This window comes from Denticeps clupeoides, chromosome 5 (genome assembly GCF_900700375.1).
Source record: "Denticeps clupeoides chromosome 5, fDenClu1.1, whole genome shotgun sequence".
Lineage (NCBI taxonomy): Eukaryota > Metazoa > Chordata > Actinopteri > Clupeiformes > Denticipitidae > Denticeps > Denticeps clupeoides.
The window spans coordinates 32,373,807-32,392,966 of NC_041711.1; the positions used below are offsets into that span (position 1 = coordinate 32,373,807).

Here is a 19,160-nt window from a genome sequence, read left to right on the forward strand (position 1 = left end):
CAAATATATATATATATATATATATATACACACACACACACACACACACACACACACACACACACACACACACACACACACACACACACACACACACACACACACACACACACACACACACACACACATAGGGTGGTAGTAGCCTAGTGGGTAACACACTCGCCTATGAACCAGAAGACCCGGGTTTGAATCCCACTTACTACCATTGTGTCCCTGAGCAAGACACTTAACCCTAAATTGCTTCAGGGAGACTGTCCCTGTAATATTGATTGTAAGTCGCTCTGGATAAGGGCGTCTGATAAATGCTGTAAATGTAAAAAATGTAAATGTAAATGCATATGTTTCATCACAATATGAATAAGACACCTACAAGCACATAAATGTCTTCAAACAGACCTTATGTGTGTATTTAACAGCTGCCAGTCTCTCTGGCAACCTGCATGCTGAGCTTGTTCTACACTCAACATCCCACAGGATGTATTCATATAATGAGGTGAATTATTAATATGAAACATACATCATTGTGCAGAGTCTATCAATAGTGTCCATTATGGTGTGTGTATACATTACAGTGCGTATAGAGTGTCCAAGATTCCCGCATGTGGCCCATGTCAACGGGAAGCGGAGGCAGGAAGGGATCTGATGGAGTGGGTGACACTAGATCAAGACACTGTAGCATGAATATGCACACACACATACCCATACACACACACGCACACACACACACGCATCAACACAAACACGCACATGCACCAAGACTGCATTTTCTGCTTAATTGTGTATGTTTCAATTTTTTTTAAATGTTAAAACAAATTCTAAGAATATATGGATAAAGGAGAAAAACAAGAGGCTTTTGCAATTACTGAAACAGAATCACTTTAGTTCATTTACTATCTTATGGCACTGGTTCAAACCCAAAGTACTGAGTGGAGGACAAACACAAAGTGCTGATTTTAATATTGGCAATTGTATGGGAGGACAAGCAAAGCCTTGATCAGATAGAACCTTAATGTTGAAACAAAAACACTTTGTCTAATGATGCCATCAAGGCCCGAGGCTCTCGTGCACATGTGGGCGCAAACACATACACAGAAGCATGCACAAACCTCTATAACCTAATGGCACCTAAACATATCTCGAAAGGCTAAGCTCAAAGCAGGCTCTTTGGTAAAAGACCATCACTTTTCTCTCTGACAACACAAGGGAGAAACAGACACATTAAGCAAATCACACACACACACACATACTGAGCTCACTTTTAACACAGCTTGTGCTGTAAGACAATACCAAATGAATGGTGAGGTGTCTAATAGCAATGAACTCAGCCCATTTTGTTTAGTGTGATGAACACTGTTAAACGTTCATTACCACACAACTAGCTAAACAAACAGGGCCCATCTAAACATTCCCTCTTACTGGCATGAACATGAGTGTGTGGGTACACCAGACGATAGGAGTAAAGAGAGACACCAAAGGAGGAATTTCAGGATTGTCACAAATAAACCGCAAGCTCTTCACTCAACAAATTATTATAACCACAGGAGACAATTAGCAATTAGACATCTCCAGTGTGTGTAGGTATGGATGTTTTTTTTTTTGAGTAAGTACACTGTTTTATAACATAAAAAACATCTCATTACAGTTGCACCTAGCAGTGGGTGAGATATATTATGATGTAAGTGAACATTTTATGCATGAAGTTGGTGTTTTGAAAGAAAAAAAAAAATGCGCAGACATGAGAGCCACTTGTGAGGATGAGATGGTTGGGTCTCTTGAGGGATGTTCCCAGTCTACTGTGGTCAAAAGTGTCCCAGAGAAAGAAAATTGGAAAACTTTCAAACTTCCTGATCAGGAATCACAGACCAGTCAGAGACCAGTCATACACAGACGTATAGCACACCACTGTGGCCTAACGGGCCATGGTTTCCTGGCAGTTAAAGAAGTGGACCTGTTATCGATAAGTTGATGGTTCAACTCGAACCGCCAAGAAGCCAGTGTGGTACCCTTTCAGTGCTCAGTCAGGGGATGAGTTAAATGCAGAGACCACATTTCACATTTCACTGTGTACACTGTGTGCTGTGCCATTCATCACTTTTACACTGCATTACACACAAACCTGTCGGTAGGTGCCCTCCATCAATGTGTCCAGGTTCTGTAGTGGGGCAGGGGTCTTATCTTTAAATCGAGTCAGCAGACGCCGCTGGATGGCCCTGAATTGAACTGCCCGTTCCGAGAGCAAATCCTGATACTTTTCGGCATTCACACGTAGCTGGAAACACACGGAATGTCACAACCACCCCAGTCAGCTAAAACAGCCTAATATACTTCTTGCACTGCGTGCACATGTATTCAGAATACATTAAAAACATGAATAAAACACGATTGTGTGTGAGTGAGTGAGTGAGTGAGTGAGTGAGTGTGTGTGCATGTGTGCACATCCTCACCTCAAAGTGGTGATCGACTGTCTCGAAGTACTCAGACAGTGGGATGGGCCCAGCAAAGCTGTTGCGGAAGTCTTTAACTCCCATTTTGGCAAAGTGCAGCTCAAAGCGCTGCACCAGCTCTTTGGCCACGAGCCAGATATCCTCAAAGCTCTCGCTCTGTATTCTGTATCGTTCTGGAAGACATGAGAGAGAGAGAGAGAGAGAGAGAGACAGACAGACAGACAGCCTCCATTTATACCTTTCCTCCAGGTAGACAACACCTGTAATTAACTACAGCTTCACAGACAGCTACGTTTAGGTGTTTAATGTGCACATCTTTGTGTAGAGCGAGACCAGCTTTTCTTCACTGGCCATGCTGTGCACTGCAGTTCTTCCATGTGCAAGGGTGATCTGTATGTAGGATTTCTAAACGCTTTCTGTATGATCAGAAGTAAAAACAGACAGATCTGCATGGCAGCGTACATTCGTATGTTAAAATAAACAGTTGCGTATGTGTATCTGAGTACCCACGGGATGTTTTGGAGGCCATTACAGAGACTCTGGTGCCTGTGATGAACTGGAAGGCTAGAGCATTGCCCTCCTTGTCCTCTGTCTTCTGTGCAAAGTCTTTCAGCAAAAACAAAAAAACAGAAACCAGAAAAGGAGAAAACTGAATGAGAATTGTAAAGACATTTAGGAACACTGTTCTTGTGTGCCAGGGTGCTCGGTTCTGCTCAATTGCTGGATTCTCATGCCACTGAGGTCTTCCCATGAGGGATGACAGACAGAGATAGGGTCTCACTACTGCTCTTATCTGAGAGCAGGAACCCAGCACAATGGCATTGTTTTTTTTCCTTCCACACAGCACACACGGCTCCAGTTTTATCTAAGGGAGACCAGACCCCCAACCACAACCTGCCCCAAACAACAACGGCTTCAGCTGCTTTACTGAGAGGAACCAAAATCCCAGTCCTGCTGTGCCTCACACCATTGGTGTGTTCAGTTCCCACGTACATTAAAATTACATAGGAGGTGCATTATGCTTGTCTGTGTGGGATCCTACATATGTTAGGGTTTCATGGCAACTTGGCAGCAAGTGCATACATAAATACAGACACTTCCTCACAGAGACCAGAGACCCCTGAAGTGTCTATACTCTCCATTCCGGCACAGCTGAACACTGAACATGCGCCACATATTCGGTGTGTACCTGATGGGCTAAAGAACCCAGTTTCAACACGCTCCCTGCTGAACGTTCTTTATCCAATTAGCACTCACTCAGTGCTGAGAGTGTAGTTGTGGCAGTACCTGGAAAGACTTCGTGTAAGCTGACGGGAGGTTTGTTGGTGTCCAAGGTGATCTTGTACTTGCTGTTCTTGAGGGGTGGTGAAGGACAGCAGACGATCCTAAGTGGCAGAGTGAACCGACACTGGGCAACCCGTGGCACTCCTAGAGAGAGAGAAAAAAGAAGTAGATGATGATATACCCATCTGGGCAGTGGTGGCCTAGCGGTTAAGGAAGGTGCCACTGAGGTGCCACTAAGCAAAGCACCGTCCCCACACACTGCTCCCCGGGCGCCTGTCATGGCTGCCCACTGCTCACTCAGGGTGATGGGTTAAATGCAGAGGACAAATTTCACTGTGTGCACCGTGTGCTGTGCTGCAGTGTATCACAATGACAATCACTTCACCTTTTTTTTTTTTTTATCTTGTGCCTGCTCTAGTTGCAGGTTCTACACCTTCTGTACGATTAGCCAAATCCCCCCTTTAACTCTATGCCCCGCTCACCAGCTTCCACATCTTAACCGGATTACAGATGTGTATTTATCCAACAACTGCCATCGTGCAAGAGCCAAAAACAAACACCCGGAGCAATACCGCTTCATATTTTCACAGAAATATTTGGCCGACTAGTGAGGTGTCGGGGGAATGACTTCTCTGAGGCAGATTATCGGACAAAAGTGGCCAAGCATAACGCTTCCTGAGGTCCCAGCCACCGGCCCTGCCAAAAAGAGGCTTGAAAAAACAGAGCAAGCAAGTCTGACTCTCTGCTCCTCCCAGGGCAGGCTGTAGTCGCGCCACACAGCAAAGGGCTGGTCCTTTCCAGTAGCCTGCCTGGGCTTCACTAATCCTTTCCTGTTATGTCTGACCAGGTAACTTAAGCCATCTACTGCAGTGGTTCAACATGGCTCAGCTCGTGTAGCATTCTCTTTAAAACAATATGAGAAAATGAAACCCCCGGAGAAGACTGTGCTCTCTGGGAATGTGAGAAGAAGTGTGCGCTCTCTCCAGCCATCTATATTCAGCACAGGAACGTAGAACTGCTATGTGTCAAATTCTCAGAGGACTGTAGAAGGACAATTTAAAAGCAGTGCAAATAACAAAAAAGGAGAGCAACATGTGTTCATTTCTTTTTGTGAAGCTGAACAAAAATTGTGGGGGAAAAATGCAGCTGTCTACCAGTCAAGAGAAAGCGGGAAAACAACGAGGCTTGAAAGTGCAAGATGAATTGGGGAAAAATTGTTTGCCGGTCCATATTTCCAGCGAAGACAAACGGCTGCAGTTACAATGAAAAACTATTTCCTCCTATAAATCAGCTGTCCACCTGCTCCCTTGTTCCCCTGTATCCTAACCTTATTTCCCTGCACGGTCTGGTGCAGCCAAGAGTAGTTGTATTCTGTCACCATGAAGTGTTGTGCACCTGAGACAGCCTGGCTTCCATACCCCCCTTCTGGCCGGATCAGGATCTACAGGCCATTCATTGCAAATTTCCATCCTGCTTTGCTATTAAACCTGCACTATGTGGAGTAATGCTGCATTATAGAGGGGCATGTGTGTTTGTGTTTAATGTGTTTCCGGTGACAACAGCAGTTCTGGTTGTGATGAGGCATTCTGACCTCTGAGCAACTATGAGTTATGTGAGTTAATGGCATGATTTCATTGTGTGCTCGTCTCTGATGACCTGCTCTGGCCTCGGTTAATTCATGTTCTTTGTGTGTGTATATTTACACACAACTCCTATGTATAATTCATCCAGAATGAAACTTTTGTATGAAATATAAACACTTTGCACCAGCAAATTCTGTGGGTCCCAAAATGCAGCACTCACCTGTGGGGTTCAGGTCTTTCATGGGATGCAGTGAAAAGAGGGAAAAAAAACAAGAACACATGAGTGACTTCAGAAAGGACACTGCCATTCAGACACAAGAACACAGATCAGTCACTCGCACACACTACCTCCACCAGAAGAAGACTGATCAAATCGTTAAAACTGATAACTTGCCATTTCAACAGAAAATATTTCAAGCACACTTCAGACAGATCGCAGCCTGTCCGTCAAGTCACCTCATAAACAGCAGGCCATTTGTGTAAGGCAGGAGGGTAAGTAAATTCTTTGGAAGGGAGCTGGAACGTGATGTAGGAAATGGCACTGGGTGAGACGGAGGCCTGCCATCTTCAGCACTCAGCACATGTTCTCATGTCACCGTGAAGCCAGAGAGCCAGCCATGTCTCAGCCTCCCTCCTCCAGCCAGTCAAAACCAAATGTGCAGCTGTTAATATCAAATGGGGTTTAAATGAACTATTTGAACATGTCAGAAGTTCCGATTAGATTCGATTCAGTTGTTCAGAAGTGTTGGCCGTGTGCTGCTTGCTTTGTACGTTTGATGAAAAGCAGCTCTTGGCTCGGTTTAATGGCAGCTGCTGCCAAGCAGGGTAGCAGGGCACGGGACTCAGCTCCATGCTGACGGAAACGTGTACACAGACAGCAAGTCGTTTAGACTGACACACACAATTCTTTTTTGAAATACACACATCTTTTTGAGGAGCTTGGCCATCAAGTGTACCGTAATGTTAAATGTTACATTATGAGGACCAGCAAATATCCCCTATTTCGACAGAAACTTTGTGAGAACATTTGTTCCTTTCAAACACACAGAGCAGAGTTAGCATTTCTACTCACTCTCACGTAACATGTAGTGTGACACCGGCAGAGACCAACAGAGCTTGTTAATGATATGTGAGAATCTCAAATATTTACACCGTCTCAATACTGCTTTCAGGTAGCAGTGTAAATCTTATCTGAGCAACATTTCACCGCCATAAATCTATTAGGAGAGTGTTGCTGAAAGGCGGACCACTGTAAATGTCATGCCAATACATTAAACAGTAGACATTCCTCAGCTGTAAATCTATTACCAGTGTTTTAGGGCTGGGTATTTCAGTATTGAATGCCTCGGCCTTGAGGTTTTTAGGAGTGCCCATATTCACCACTGTAAATTCTTGTGGAGTGTTAAGGAGAGGATGTCTCAATAAAACAAATCCTGGAAGGGAGGATACTCGGCTACTGTAAATCCCATCAGAGCAGTGTTTAGGATGGTAATTATCACCTCAGAGAGAAAGAGAGAGTGAGGGAGACAGGCAGACAGGGAGCAGGAGAAAAGGCCCTGGGCAAGACAGTGGCATTCCTCCCATTCCAGTCAGACATCTTGAGCATTGCAGATGACCACTAATGAAGATTAAAATGCTTTTAACACATAGCTTGAGGCTTGCACACCCTCACACACCCTCTCAGACAATACCCAGAGACTGGGTGCTCACAGAACAGAGCTTTTAGGAAGAATTGTAGGGAAGGATGGGAGTGTGTTGATATGTCTAAAACTGAAACATTAGACCAATCAGACCAATCTTAAATAATGTCCTAGAATGTCTTCACTGAAAATGTTCATCCAATGAAAATTACAATACATTTAATGTGAAGTGATGGTCATTTACGTGTTGTTACAATGAAGAAAAACCCAGCTTTCAGCATAGGGTTGTGGTGAGGGCTTTGAAAAGCCTGATTTGTCCTTTCCACAACTGGTTTTGATGTATGTTTGGGGCCATTGTCGAGTTAAAACACCCAAATTCTGACCACAACTGTACATCCTTGTGACACTTGTAATGTTGATTTGTGAAAAGCAACTATTGCAACTATCACAATATACATGTTTGTTGGTGATTTAAGTGATTTTCCAGACTAGATTTTTTCATCTATCTGAAATCCATTAAGACAAACTAATGGCATGACAAAGAACAATGACACAAAACACATGAATTTAATTTTCAGGTAAAATTATTTGTTTGATTTCCAGGTTTGATTGGCTTACACTAGACTTGGGTGAAAATAAGAGCTGTTCAGCTTCAGTATTCTCCATCTTTGTATGGGGAGCTATAGCCCAGCAGAGTGAGAGTCAGGGATACCTGTGATCTAATCTTTCAAACCGCATCAACGACTAAAAGTTTTGTGAAAAATCCCAGAGCATCAGCTTGTGACACTATTTTTAGAAGTACAATCAAATCACCCAGATATTTCCAAGCCATTTCAAATTTAAGCTCCTTCAGGAACCTTTCCATGTAGCCTTGCCAACACAGACACTGTCCAAATAAAACAATAGTACAAACTGCACTTTTTTCTGCAAACATTTTCAATCTAGTAAAATCATAATAAAAAAACATGACATTTTAATTTAACTAAAGAGTGGCTGTCAGGGAAAAATGTCATGTCTTCCAGAGCTAAATATTGCATGGAATCAGATACTTGTGTTCCTGGGCTGACACACAACTCAGACATCCATACCGAAATCCAGACCTCCATTCCACAGCTCAGTGCTAATGGATGACTGTGTGTCTGCAGACCGCTCTGACAACAAGCAACTGTAATGTAATGCAATGCAATGCAATACAATTGTAATATAGTCTAAAGCAAAAGTCAGGCACAAACCATGTGAGAATTAAGATAAACATTTCTGGTGGCAACTTTTATCTTTGAATATAACGTGCAATTCCTAGATGAAAAGGGGAGGAACGCTGAAGTGGAGAATTAGAGAGATAGACTGAATGGACTATGGCAGGTGCGTGTGTCTGTGCACGTTCAGGGAGGCTCAACCTAAGCTTATTGGATTGTGAGAAGAGTGCGAGGGTGGTGCAAAGGATCAGTACCAGTGGGACAGCTGTAAGACAGAGCCACGTCTCCTCCCAGGTCAGCTGGAGGGTAACGGCCATTCAGGAAGGCAGAGAAGGCCACCACAACCTGAGAGCCAGCACCTGCAGAGAGCAAAGCATTTGCGGTTAAGCCTACATAGCCATGTTGCGTGCGCACACACACGCTCGCTCAGTGAGTCACGCGAAATGCCAAAAAAATGCCTTTTAAATATTTAAAAGGCTCTTTAACACAAAAAAAATTGTCCAGTGGATGGAAAACGAAACAGAAAAAGGGCATCATTTGAGTTTTTCTCCACTAATTTCCAATATAAACAGAGCTGCGTCAGATAGAGTGCATGTGTGCATGAGTGCATGTACATGTGTGTGAAAGGTGAGACGGTTCGGGAGGAGACAGGCAGAGAGTGTGTACGTGTGAGTAGGAAAGACAAGCAGAAAGTGAGACAGCGAGAGGGGACGAGTAAGAAAACAGAGTGAGCAGAAGGGAAGTGGGGGAGAATAGCAGACAGGAGGGGTAAAAGACATCTCCAGAGGGAGAGGGAAAGTGAGGGGAACGACGAGAACGGGAGATCAAACGGTGTCTGAGGAAAGGCTATATTTCATCTAATGGCTTCAGAAAAAATAGCAATGAGTCACTTACAAACACACTGACTATGTGTGTGTGTTAGTCACTACTGTCAAAGACCTACACCAGGAAAAATAGCCTGAGATCAAGGTAATTTATCTCCTTCTTACACTCTACATCACCCTAATTTCTCTCCCCTCTAGACACACACACACACACACACACAGGTTGCTGGTGCATCAGGTTGTGTGTTAATGAGGCATGTGGCGTGTAGAGAAACGGGCCGGCACAGGTGACTGGGCCACAGTTATGTGCCAGGATTCCTGAGCCCTTGGAGATTAACTGCTCTCTCTGTGCTCTGCCTGTGTATTCAAACACACACACACACACACACACACACACACACACACACACACAAACACACATATATATATATATATATATGCGCCCTGGCCAGAAGTTCTGTCCTTATCAGGAGACACATCAAAGGCGAGCGGGAGAACTTTCCCTGTGCTCCATCAACCCACCTGACAAGAGCTTTTACTTTGTCTCCTTCTTCATCCCCTCTCTCTTTGGGGAAGGTGAGGCTTTTAACCTTTTCATTCCACCACCGTAGGCAAACATGGCGGGATCAAGCTCTCCCTGCATATCCTGACCAGACAGGCTTAACTCCTACACCACTAATGGTGGCAAGTAGAAAAAAAAAAAAGACAAAATGTGTCTGCTCTTCTCTCCTCCATCGTCTTCCTTCAGTCCAAGCCTCACCACCCCCAGGAGGGTGTATATTGTAGGATGTCTGTGCTGACCCTCTTGACCTCCACTGAATCGACAGCCCACCCCTGGGACACTCTTAAGAGGGGTCACCCAATGGGGATGTGCCTTTCACACACAGCACAAAGCAGCCACTTAACCTGAGCCTTTTCAGAAGCCCCTGACCCAAACCCAACATTGGTGAGGTTAAGGTGTGCGCCATTCTTGCCATTAAGGCATTTGCCCCAACTCTCACCAGGGTCAGTACTGGACGGCCTGTACAGGAACCTGACCACAGGTGATGAATGACCATTAACACAAGTTGTTCCACTAGGGCCTGTCTAGGGTGGCCCGACGAAATTGCCAGAGTCATATAAGTGTGAGCTATAAAGAGAAATGAGAAAGAAGGTGAAAAGCAATAGAGCCAGCTGAAGAAAAACAAGGGAAAGTGAGAACGTGAGACAGATATAGAGGTATAGAGAAAGAAAACAAAGGACGCAGTGTGTCAGCCTCTAGCCGGGCCAAGCCGGGGGAGGTGTTAGGTGGGGGACCCGGAGCACCGATGAGCCCTCAGACGTTCACAATCAATCCCACATGGGCTGGAGAGGGCCGAGGAAAGCCAGAGACCAGCTCTGGGAAGGGAAGGGGGAGTCATGAGCCATGTCTCATGGCTTTCCTCGGCCCTCTCAAGACCCGATGTAGAAGTGAAATGCCTTTGTGTGAACCATAAACAAAGCTGTCCAAGGTTGGGTCAGGTGAAGGCAGGGCGAGACTGAACTGTTTATTATGAAATCGCACACAGTAAAAACCTCTTACTGTCTCCTGTATCCAGAGATCTGGCTCGGATTTCCCTGTGAATATGAGGATAATTATAAACACACTCACAGAGCTCCTGCTGAACAAAGGCAGGAGGAATCTTCAGTGTGTGAAACTGAGATATGAGGGCTTTGTGTGGGAGAGTTTACAGATGAGACGAAGAGAGAGGGAATGGGGGGGGGGGGGGGGGTAGGTTCCCCTCAACATGTGTTGTACCCCCTGGGCAGACTTTGACAGTCTGAGGGAGACCTGAATCGGCTCGCTATAAAACCACACTGATAACCAAGAGCAGACGCTGCAGCCAAGTGAGGACACATGAAACCAATATCTTCTAATTAAGATGCATCTCCGCACTGTGAAACAGTGCACAGTATGCACGTGTGTATATATGTGAGAGGAAGGGTGTCTGCATTAAACGCATTAGCTGGTTGCCAAGTTCGAATGGCTTGAGCGGTAGTGTAGCAGGAGGTTGACATTTTGGGGTCAGGTGAAACTCTAGACCACGGATCTTTGTAAAAAGGGTTCAGCGAGAATGTAGACCAGGCCTTTACCTTAATGAGGTGTTTGCTCTGGAGCCTGCTGAATTATCTGTCACTTTGCCTTTCCCGATGACACAACTGGTCAATAACCTCTGCAGCACATTCATGGATCTTAATACAGCTAAACTGTCTTTTTTTATACACACACAACACAATTTACAATGAGAGTGTATCAAAAGAAAATGTTTACCAAAGCTATAGTCATCAGAGCACACAGAGAGAAGTCCCTACAGGAGTTTTAATTCCCAACATCTCAACCCTCCCTTCCACAGGTTATGCTCCACTCCAGCTTCAGACAACCGCTAGTGTTTAATTACGTAAGTTGTGCATACTGTAAACAGAAATTTGGCTTGCAGTCATGATCAAAGTGGTCAGACATTTCCTGGCCCATTTCCTGCCTGTCTGACATAATTAATGTGGCCCGTGACATCACTCTACTTTAGGGCGATAATCAAACAAAGAAGAACGTACCAGTTTATCTATGTCACACCGGCTGGCGTTTCATCTTACTAATGGATTCTCCTTTACGCCCCCCCTCCTCAAAAACAAACACTTACACAGAGAGTCCAGCACAAACTGCTCCTGAGTGACAGCCAGAGGAGGCTGAACACACACGGTCATCTTGGGGTTCTGAACTGCACTGCGGCTCTTCACTTTAATCTGAGGGTGAGAGACGGTGAGAGGGAAGTGTAGGTGAGTAAAGGTTTCAGAACAAAAACTCGCACACACCAACGATAGCGATAAAATCACGGTACCTTTACAGTTACAGAGGGAACGGCCATGCCATCAATCTCTGAAATGATTGCTTGCTGTGAGGACAAATGGAGAGGGAGAGAGAACAAGCAAAAACTGTGAAATAGCAGCCACAACTGCATAGACTACAATGCATTAAGGACAGGCTTATATACCGAAACATTGTCCACATCTGTGGAGACAACGGCTGTCACGGACAGCTCGTCCTCTATGTCTGACCTGGGCAGGATGTCTAAGGGGGAGAGAAAAAAGAACAAAAAAGGATATTGAGCCTTTAACACAGAACAGGCAACCTTTCCCCATAATGGTCTCCATTAAGGCCAGTAATAAAATGAAATACCCCCACACGGTAAATCCACACAGATTTCCCCGAAGGTGACGTTCTCAGTCAGAACCAGAGACAGTTTGAGTCTGTGAGGCTGTATTAAACTGGGCGGCAATGCAGAGCATTGATTCCCACTGGCCACGGAAGAAAGGTTTGCCTCTCCCGCTTTGCTGCAGGTGGAGTAACAATGAACTGGACAGCTCTGTGCAACCAAGCCAACATCCATAAAAGATTGTCCTGCACCCGCTGGCTGAGGGTTAAGGCAACAGGCTGGATACTTGACTGAGCTACCTGCCTTGAAATAAATGCCTAAAACACATTCATCAACATAATGCCTTAAACAAGATTTGTTTCATTAAATTTCTGTATAATTTCAGTGTTAGAGGATGCTACTTCATCAACAACTGTGCCAATAATTGTGCCAGTAATGTGGTGCAAGCTACTCCAGTGATACTGGTTGCATTAGATTATAGGTACATCCAAAAGATCTTGGTTCCAGCTCTCTGTTCTGTCCTACCCTGGGTCCTTGTGGCCTCACGGATGATCTTTTGCAGGGTTCTCATCTCAGTATCCACCTCGTCATAGTTGACCTCTCTGGCGTCTACCCTGGGCGCAGTGAAGAACGAGGGGTCAGTGCCCATGTAAGAGCACTGCAGATGGCCCTCAGAGCTCAGAGTGACGACCAGGCCCTTCAGCTCCCTGAAAACAGACGAAAATACATGAAACACAAGCAAGGGGATGAAGCCAGATGGAAAAGGTCATTTTGAGTGGAAATTTGTATCGACAACTACAACTATAGAACAAGTGGGAGAAAAACAGAATGGCAAAAACTCAGGAGCCCACAGGAAGGGCCTGTTATTACTCATCTATGTGTCTCGGTAAATGCTTGGCTATAAATGCTTGGCTACAATCTATTGCAGTGACATTCAGAGGGAGCTACTCTGTGAAACCTCAGTAATTGTACAGCTCTCTCGCAAAACAGACACAGTGGCTGTGGAGACTCAGGCGACTTATGACCAAGCCCAGATCAGGGGAACCGGACTTTTGGAGGCTGAGCTCCACTGAGCTTATAACTGGTTGCAGATGTGTTGTTCTTCCAGCCAAACGGAGCAGTAATTCTACCAGAAGGGGCCTCGGGGGGGCACTGGCAAGCCTGACACCTGTGTATAAGGGCAGTGTGCGTGAAGGAGGATTACAACTCGGCTTTTACTGTGGCAAGCAGTCCCACAGCCAGGGGCCCGTGGCCCTCCATTCCAACGCTCCACTGACCCCAGATCCTGCCTCAAAATTCGTTTCAGCTCGCCTGCCCCCTTCAAAATCCCAATAACCAACAGCCCGACACCATCCTACTGACCCAACTAAGCATTGTTAGCATAAGACCCACAGTAATGCACTGCAGAGCATTTCAGACAGCTCTCAGACACACAGTACAGTGCGTCATGATCTACTGCCTTTACAACAGGAATTAGGATTTGGGTTTTGAAGGTCTGATACCCCCAATGCCTCAGAATTACAAACCACTACCATTTACATTTACAGCATTTATCAGATGCCCTTATCCAGAGCGACTTACAATCAGTGTCTTGCTCAGGGACACAATGGAAGTTAGTGGGATTTGAACCTGGGTCTTGTGGTTCTTAGGCAAGTGTGTTACCCACTAGGCTACTACCACCCCACTACCATCATATGCCTGAGCAAGATGTACAAACTTTATTTTCCAGGGGCGCTGTCCATGGTGAACAAAAAGCATTAAATACTTGACATATAACGTGAAGTTAAAAAAATGTGTGTGTACATGTATTTGTGCACATTCCCAAAGGGAGGTCAGTTTAAGTAAGCACACGGCGCTCCCTGATTTTAAAGTGCGAGTCTGGGCGTAAGCTACTGTGTGCAACATGCGGCTGCACTCTGTGGGGTCTGGTCCTTTTCTGTGCTGGGCTCTTCCTGCGGGCTGACCAGTGCTGAGAGATCAGCTTCTGCACGTTGGGGGGTAAAATCATCCAACTGGGCGACTGCTGTGGCAGGACAGACGCCAATTCTGTCTCTGTTTTAGGCCCGGCTGGCCGCCCCACATCTCTCATATGCTGCCTGACATTTTACACAAAGCCACACACAACTGCTCAAAATGAGGTTGAGACTTGAACATTTATACTCAACAAGTCATATTACATGCTAAAGACAACCAACACTGAATACTGAAGCAGGTTCCAGAGAGTAGTGATTATATGAGAAGCGCACCACGAATATATAGAAAAATATCTCAACAAATACCCTCAAATGAGACCAGTAATATGCTACCTTATTCACATTTGCCTGCTCCCAAAAGACATCTATAGAATATAAATGTGTGGTAATTTAACCATGTTATTATTTATTTTAAAACTGAGTAAAATTGCTGTGTGATTACAGACATTTTGACTGCAATGGCTCAGAGCCATTTCCTTATCTGCTTTGATTGGCGAGCTGATATAAACAAGTGAAAGTAATTTCCTGTGTGGTATGGCTTTTTAAGAGAGTGGTATGGCCATTAGCTTAAAATTCCCATTAATGGCAGACGAGCTGCTATGCTCTTATGCGCAAGGGTGCTGTTTTTGAGTGAGTGTGAGAAACAGAGCATGTGAGAGAGTAAGACAGAGAGAAACAATGAGAGGAAACGAGAATGTGTACAGTGTTCTGCATAGAAATACTGCTCTTCACTTCCCTTAACCTGGCTGGCAAAAGACAGGACAGTGACGAGGGACAAGCCATTTATTCAGTTTGGGAAGTTGGGGGTGAAATTGCGAGTGAGTGCTGAGGGCCAATGCAGGTCGAGATCTGAGCCCTGGACAAGGACAAAAAGCTCATTTAAGCCCTGTTGACAGACACACTCTTTTAATGTGGAGGTAATATCAGTGAAGAGGGTCGCACAAAGCCCGAGCGAGTGACCCATGGAGAGAAGGAACGGAGTGATCGCCACCAGAAAGCCCCTCTGCCAGAGTGCTGGGCCCACAGGGGTATCCGTTACATTATCAGATGAGAAAGAATCTGAGTAAACAGTCGGTGGCACTCATACACACAGACATACGAACACAAAACACAAGGCGTCGCAGGATGATCCCAAAGATGAAAATGTGTTGCACAATCTCACAGACATTTTTCAACTGCTCCCTGGACCAAAGCAATGCAAACACTCATCAGCACTCGTGGGTCCTTTTCGCACCCTTAACAGCCCTTACATGGGACATGGGAAAATGCATGAGGCATGTGTACTATTGTGTATTATTATGCACTGGGATCCCTGATTTGTTTCATGCATTGCTGTGTGTCATTTAGGCTTGTGTAACGCAGTGATAACAGACATGGTCACGATACAAGAACACTTCAATCATTTGCATGAAGTCGAATTAAAACTGAAGAGTTAAAATAAATGCACCAAATCATTTATATTAACACAAATTATTTTTAAAAAATCAAATCACCAAAACAAACATAAATATGCATTCCCATATAGTATGCACATCTCACGTTCAGTCTGCAAAGGGGAATTCGGTATGGATATATGTCAGGATTGTACTCACTGGACGTTGGCCAGCCGAACAGCCACAGGTACATTAGACAGCTGTGCAGCCCACTTCAGCATCACATCCTGATACACCAGCAGCATGTTGTTGTGGTTACCCATCAGAATGTTGGTCGTCCCTTCAGCAACTAGAGACAGAGACGAGTTTAGCACATTTACTGAAGGTGGGGTTTGAACCTGTGACTTTGTGGCTCTCTGGTTCATACGGCAGTAGGCCAATACTACCCTTCTCTTAGCCTGTCAGGGAAAAGAGTCGACAGTGACCAGCAAATGATTGATTTTGGGAGAATGTTTGGTGGTATCCAGCATTGTCTGCTGTTACTGCAGTAACAGCCCTGTGTGGGGAAAACAAGATTAGCTGAAAGCCACAGAGCCCTGCAGAGGCGAGCATGGAGACGTACCAGCAGTCGGGTCCAGGATCACTCTTTCCAATGACAGGAATGACTTTAATGATTCCCCGTGTGAGGCTGAGGACCATACAATCACTGTAGGTCCTAAGTGTGATGCGTACAAATGAACATGCCAGTACCCTTGGTACTGACTATGTGTCAGACAAAAAAGTCCAAAGCCAATACTGTAAACCTTCCTGCAAAACCACTAAAACTCCAGCCCAAACAATATGGATTGGGCGACTCCTTTTCTTTATATGAAAAACAACTGGAAATTATTTCCCACTGAAAGAACTTCCTTTTAGCCACTGAGACCTGTTAAAGGTGGAACATCTGAGCAATGGGTTCTTTCTCTTCGTTTCTACAGATCATAAATGCTGGTACCTGCACACCAGCAAGAAAGCTTAAGGCTAATGTTTGGAAAGATGGAGACAATGAATTGTGAGGATGTCTATGAGCGAATATGTGCGTGATGGTGAATAACATCAAGAGAAGCAGGTGCCACTGATGTTTTTTTCCCACCTCCACCCTTCTCTTCGCAAATAGTGAACGGCTTCTTAAGTGAACTCAGCTGGAGAGTCTGCTGGAAACCATTAAATCTGTTTCTACTGTGGGCTTACCACAGAACAAGCAGGCCCAGATCTGGGAGGCAATTAGCCAAGCGAATGCATTTTGTCTGTATGTGTTTCCATACTGTATAAATCTCTATCCTCCAAGTGACTGCAAGAGTGAGACGACACTGAACTGCATGTAAAACAGGTTCAGGCTCCAGTCAGGAAGCACAGCAGAAGGACCAGGTTTGCATGCATTATTGTACATTAAACAGGCAAAAGCTGAACTTATACAATTATATTTTAACTGTTTGAACATGAGGCAGAGCACACAGGAATCCACAGAGCCCTATCAGATTAATCCTATCTGATGGACAAAAACACACAAGTGTGTGTATGTGTGTGTGTGTGTGTGTGTGTGTGTGTGTGTGTGTGTGTGTGTAAAAAAAGAGACAAGGGTCCTCAAAGTCATTTCTTACTTGATGCATAGGGGAGGAAGCAGCTGGGGTTGTATTCCAATTTCTTCATAAAGCGGATCTGACCATTATCTTTTAGACAGTACAGGTTCCTCTCACCAAGCACAAATATGGAACAGGCAGAAGGTGAGAAGGTCGGAACACAAATGTCTATGGCCTGTTCACCCAAGACCAGAGTCCAGTCAGCCTGAAAACACAGACACACACACACACACACACACACAAGGATTACAATATATACACATAAAGTAATTATATCACACATGAATGTGACTGACCTGAAGCCTTTTCCCAGAGATCTTACTTTGTTGATCTGAGTCCTGTCTAGTGTCTGCATCTGTTGCAACAGCCAGAGTCTCATACCTCAGTTAAGAAAGACCAAGTGTCTTTTTAGAATGGAATATGTAAGCATACTTTTCATCAAGACATTGCAGTCAGTGAATCTCAATTTCTTTACACGTCAAAGGAAAATACACATTTTTTAAATGGCACTGCCAGTTCAATGCATCTAGCCTATGATTATCATACCATGATGAAAAAAATGGCCATTCAAAAGCAGGCACGCTGGAGTATCAATGGTGGAGGTTGTCAGATACAGTCAGCATTAGATAAGTGGATGGAAGAGCAGGCAGCCTGCTGGATCATTGTGTAGCCTACACAAGACTCATGTGCTACCTGACATGATCTGAATATTTGACCAACATTATGGTTACACATTTCAGATCAGATCAGAGCGGAGTGGTAGATGGAAGATCATTCAAGACCCAGTATGCATGGCACCCTCCACCAGAGGAAACAACAGAGTGCCATTTATATGAAAACAGATCCCTGCCCGAGCTGGCACAATCAGCCCAACCTTCCGACTGCAGAGGAAAACAACATTACAGGCAAATTTAACTCCCTGAGCGGCAGACTTCTGACACTTGAACGCCTTGTGAAAGTGGTGCACACAATGAAATGTGTCCTCTGCATTTAACCCGCCCGGGGAGCAGTGTGTGGGGACGGTGCTTTGCTCAGTGGCACCTTGGAGGCTCGGGAATCGAACCAGCAACCTTCTGATTACGGTTCCACTTCCTTAGCCGCTAGGCCACCACTGCCCACCAGTCCACCTTGTGAATGCGAGTGGCTGCAAGGCACTTTTGCAGTCCTCGCTGACCCTGAAAAGACATCCCCCTTCCTGTAAGAGGAACTGAAGCTTCATATAGCAATGTGTGAACTTTGAGAGCTCCATCGATATATATATTTTTACATTTTATATAGCTAGAGGCAGACAAAATCTTGCCTGGAGCTTCTGCTTATATGAAAGGCAAGATCTGATCAGTTCAAACTGCCCTAATAAACAAGTAAAGTCGTAGGTTTCTGTTTTTCGTTTCCTCTGCCTCACTGGCCGTTCTGGCAAGCGCAGCATGTGTTTAGAGTGAAACCCGACTCCAATTTCTGGCGCAGTGATGAGTGCGAGAGCAGGGAAAATAAACGGCCACTCCAACACCAGCGATCAATGAGTGGAAATTTTATTAGCACTTGAAAACATTCACTTATCACGTCCCTAACCAGACTCAGCTGTGGAAATAGGCCCAGCCGTGCAACACAAGATATGCCATCAGAAGTAGTGAATACTGCTTACATTAACCCACGCCCCCTTTCTGTAGGCATACAATCATATTCAAAGACTTTGAGGACGGCAGATGTGGTTTGAGGAATGAAACAGATTTACAAACAGAGTCGATCTGTTCACTCTCTCTATACGCACCACAGGAACCTAACAACAAAGTGCTCTCTGCCTGACTCTGTCACTCTTACACACACCCTTTTTTCTCTCCGACTGTCTGTTCCTCATTCATTTCAGACGACAGGACCAAATTAACGCTCTGAAGCTGCTGGAGGAGAGAAGTAAGGAGATAAGGAGAAATGGTGCTTAAGGTGGAATCACTACTTGGTGGGAATCGGAGGGCAACTACAGTGGAGCTTAACATGGACAGAGGGAGGAGATTTGATGGCTCTGAGGCTGTACGGTGAGGTTTGGTTTAATGCTGAGT

The 19,160-nt window shown here is 45.0% G+C and overlaps 1 protein-coding gene across 2 annotated transcripts in view; it reads right to left on the minus strand.

Annotated features, from left to right (window-relative positions):
- The window catches only part of bbs9 (Bardet-Biedl syndrome 9), an 83,783-nt gene that overhangs the window by 59,692 nt on the left and 4,931 nt on the right, over window positions 1-19,160 (minus strand). Inside the window, exons 7-19 of one of the 2 annotated variants that reach the window (XM_028981596.1) lie at window positions 17,403-17,487; window positions 17,128-17,311; window positions 15,707-15,836; window positions 12,667-12,848; window positions 11,980-12,056; window positions 11,827-11,880; window positions 11,629-11,731; window positions 8,402-8,506; window positions 5,532-5,546; window positions 3,732-3,872; window positions 2,955-3,050; window positions 2,445-2,617; window positions 2,117-2,269 (exon numbers count right to left, since the gene is read on the minus strand). In XM_028981596.1, the coding sequence (XP_028837429.1) occupies window positions 2,117-2,269; window positions 2,445-2,617; window positions 2,955-3,050; window positions 3,732-3,872; window positions 5,532-5,546; window positions 8,402-8,506; window positions 11,629-11,731; window positions 11,827-11,880; window positions 11,980-12,056; window positions 12,667-12,848; window positions 15,707-15,836; window positions 17,128-17,311; window positions 17,403-17,487 (1,498 nt within the window). The remainder of the gene's footprint in view (window positions 1-2,116; window positions 2,270-2,444; window positions 2,618-2,954; window positions 3,051-3,731; window positions 3,873-5,531; window positions 5,547-8,401; window positions 8,507-11,628; window positions 11,732-11,826; window positions 11,881-11,979; window positions 12,057-12,666; window positions 12,849-15,706; window positions 15,837-17,127; window positions 17,312-17,402; window positions 17,488-19,160) is intronic. The other variant, XM_028981597.1, reaches the window with a different exon arrangement.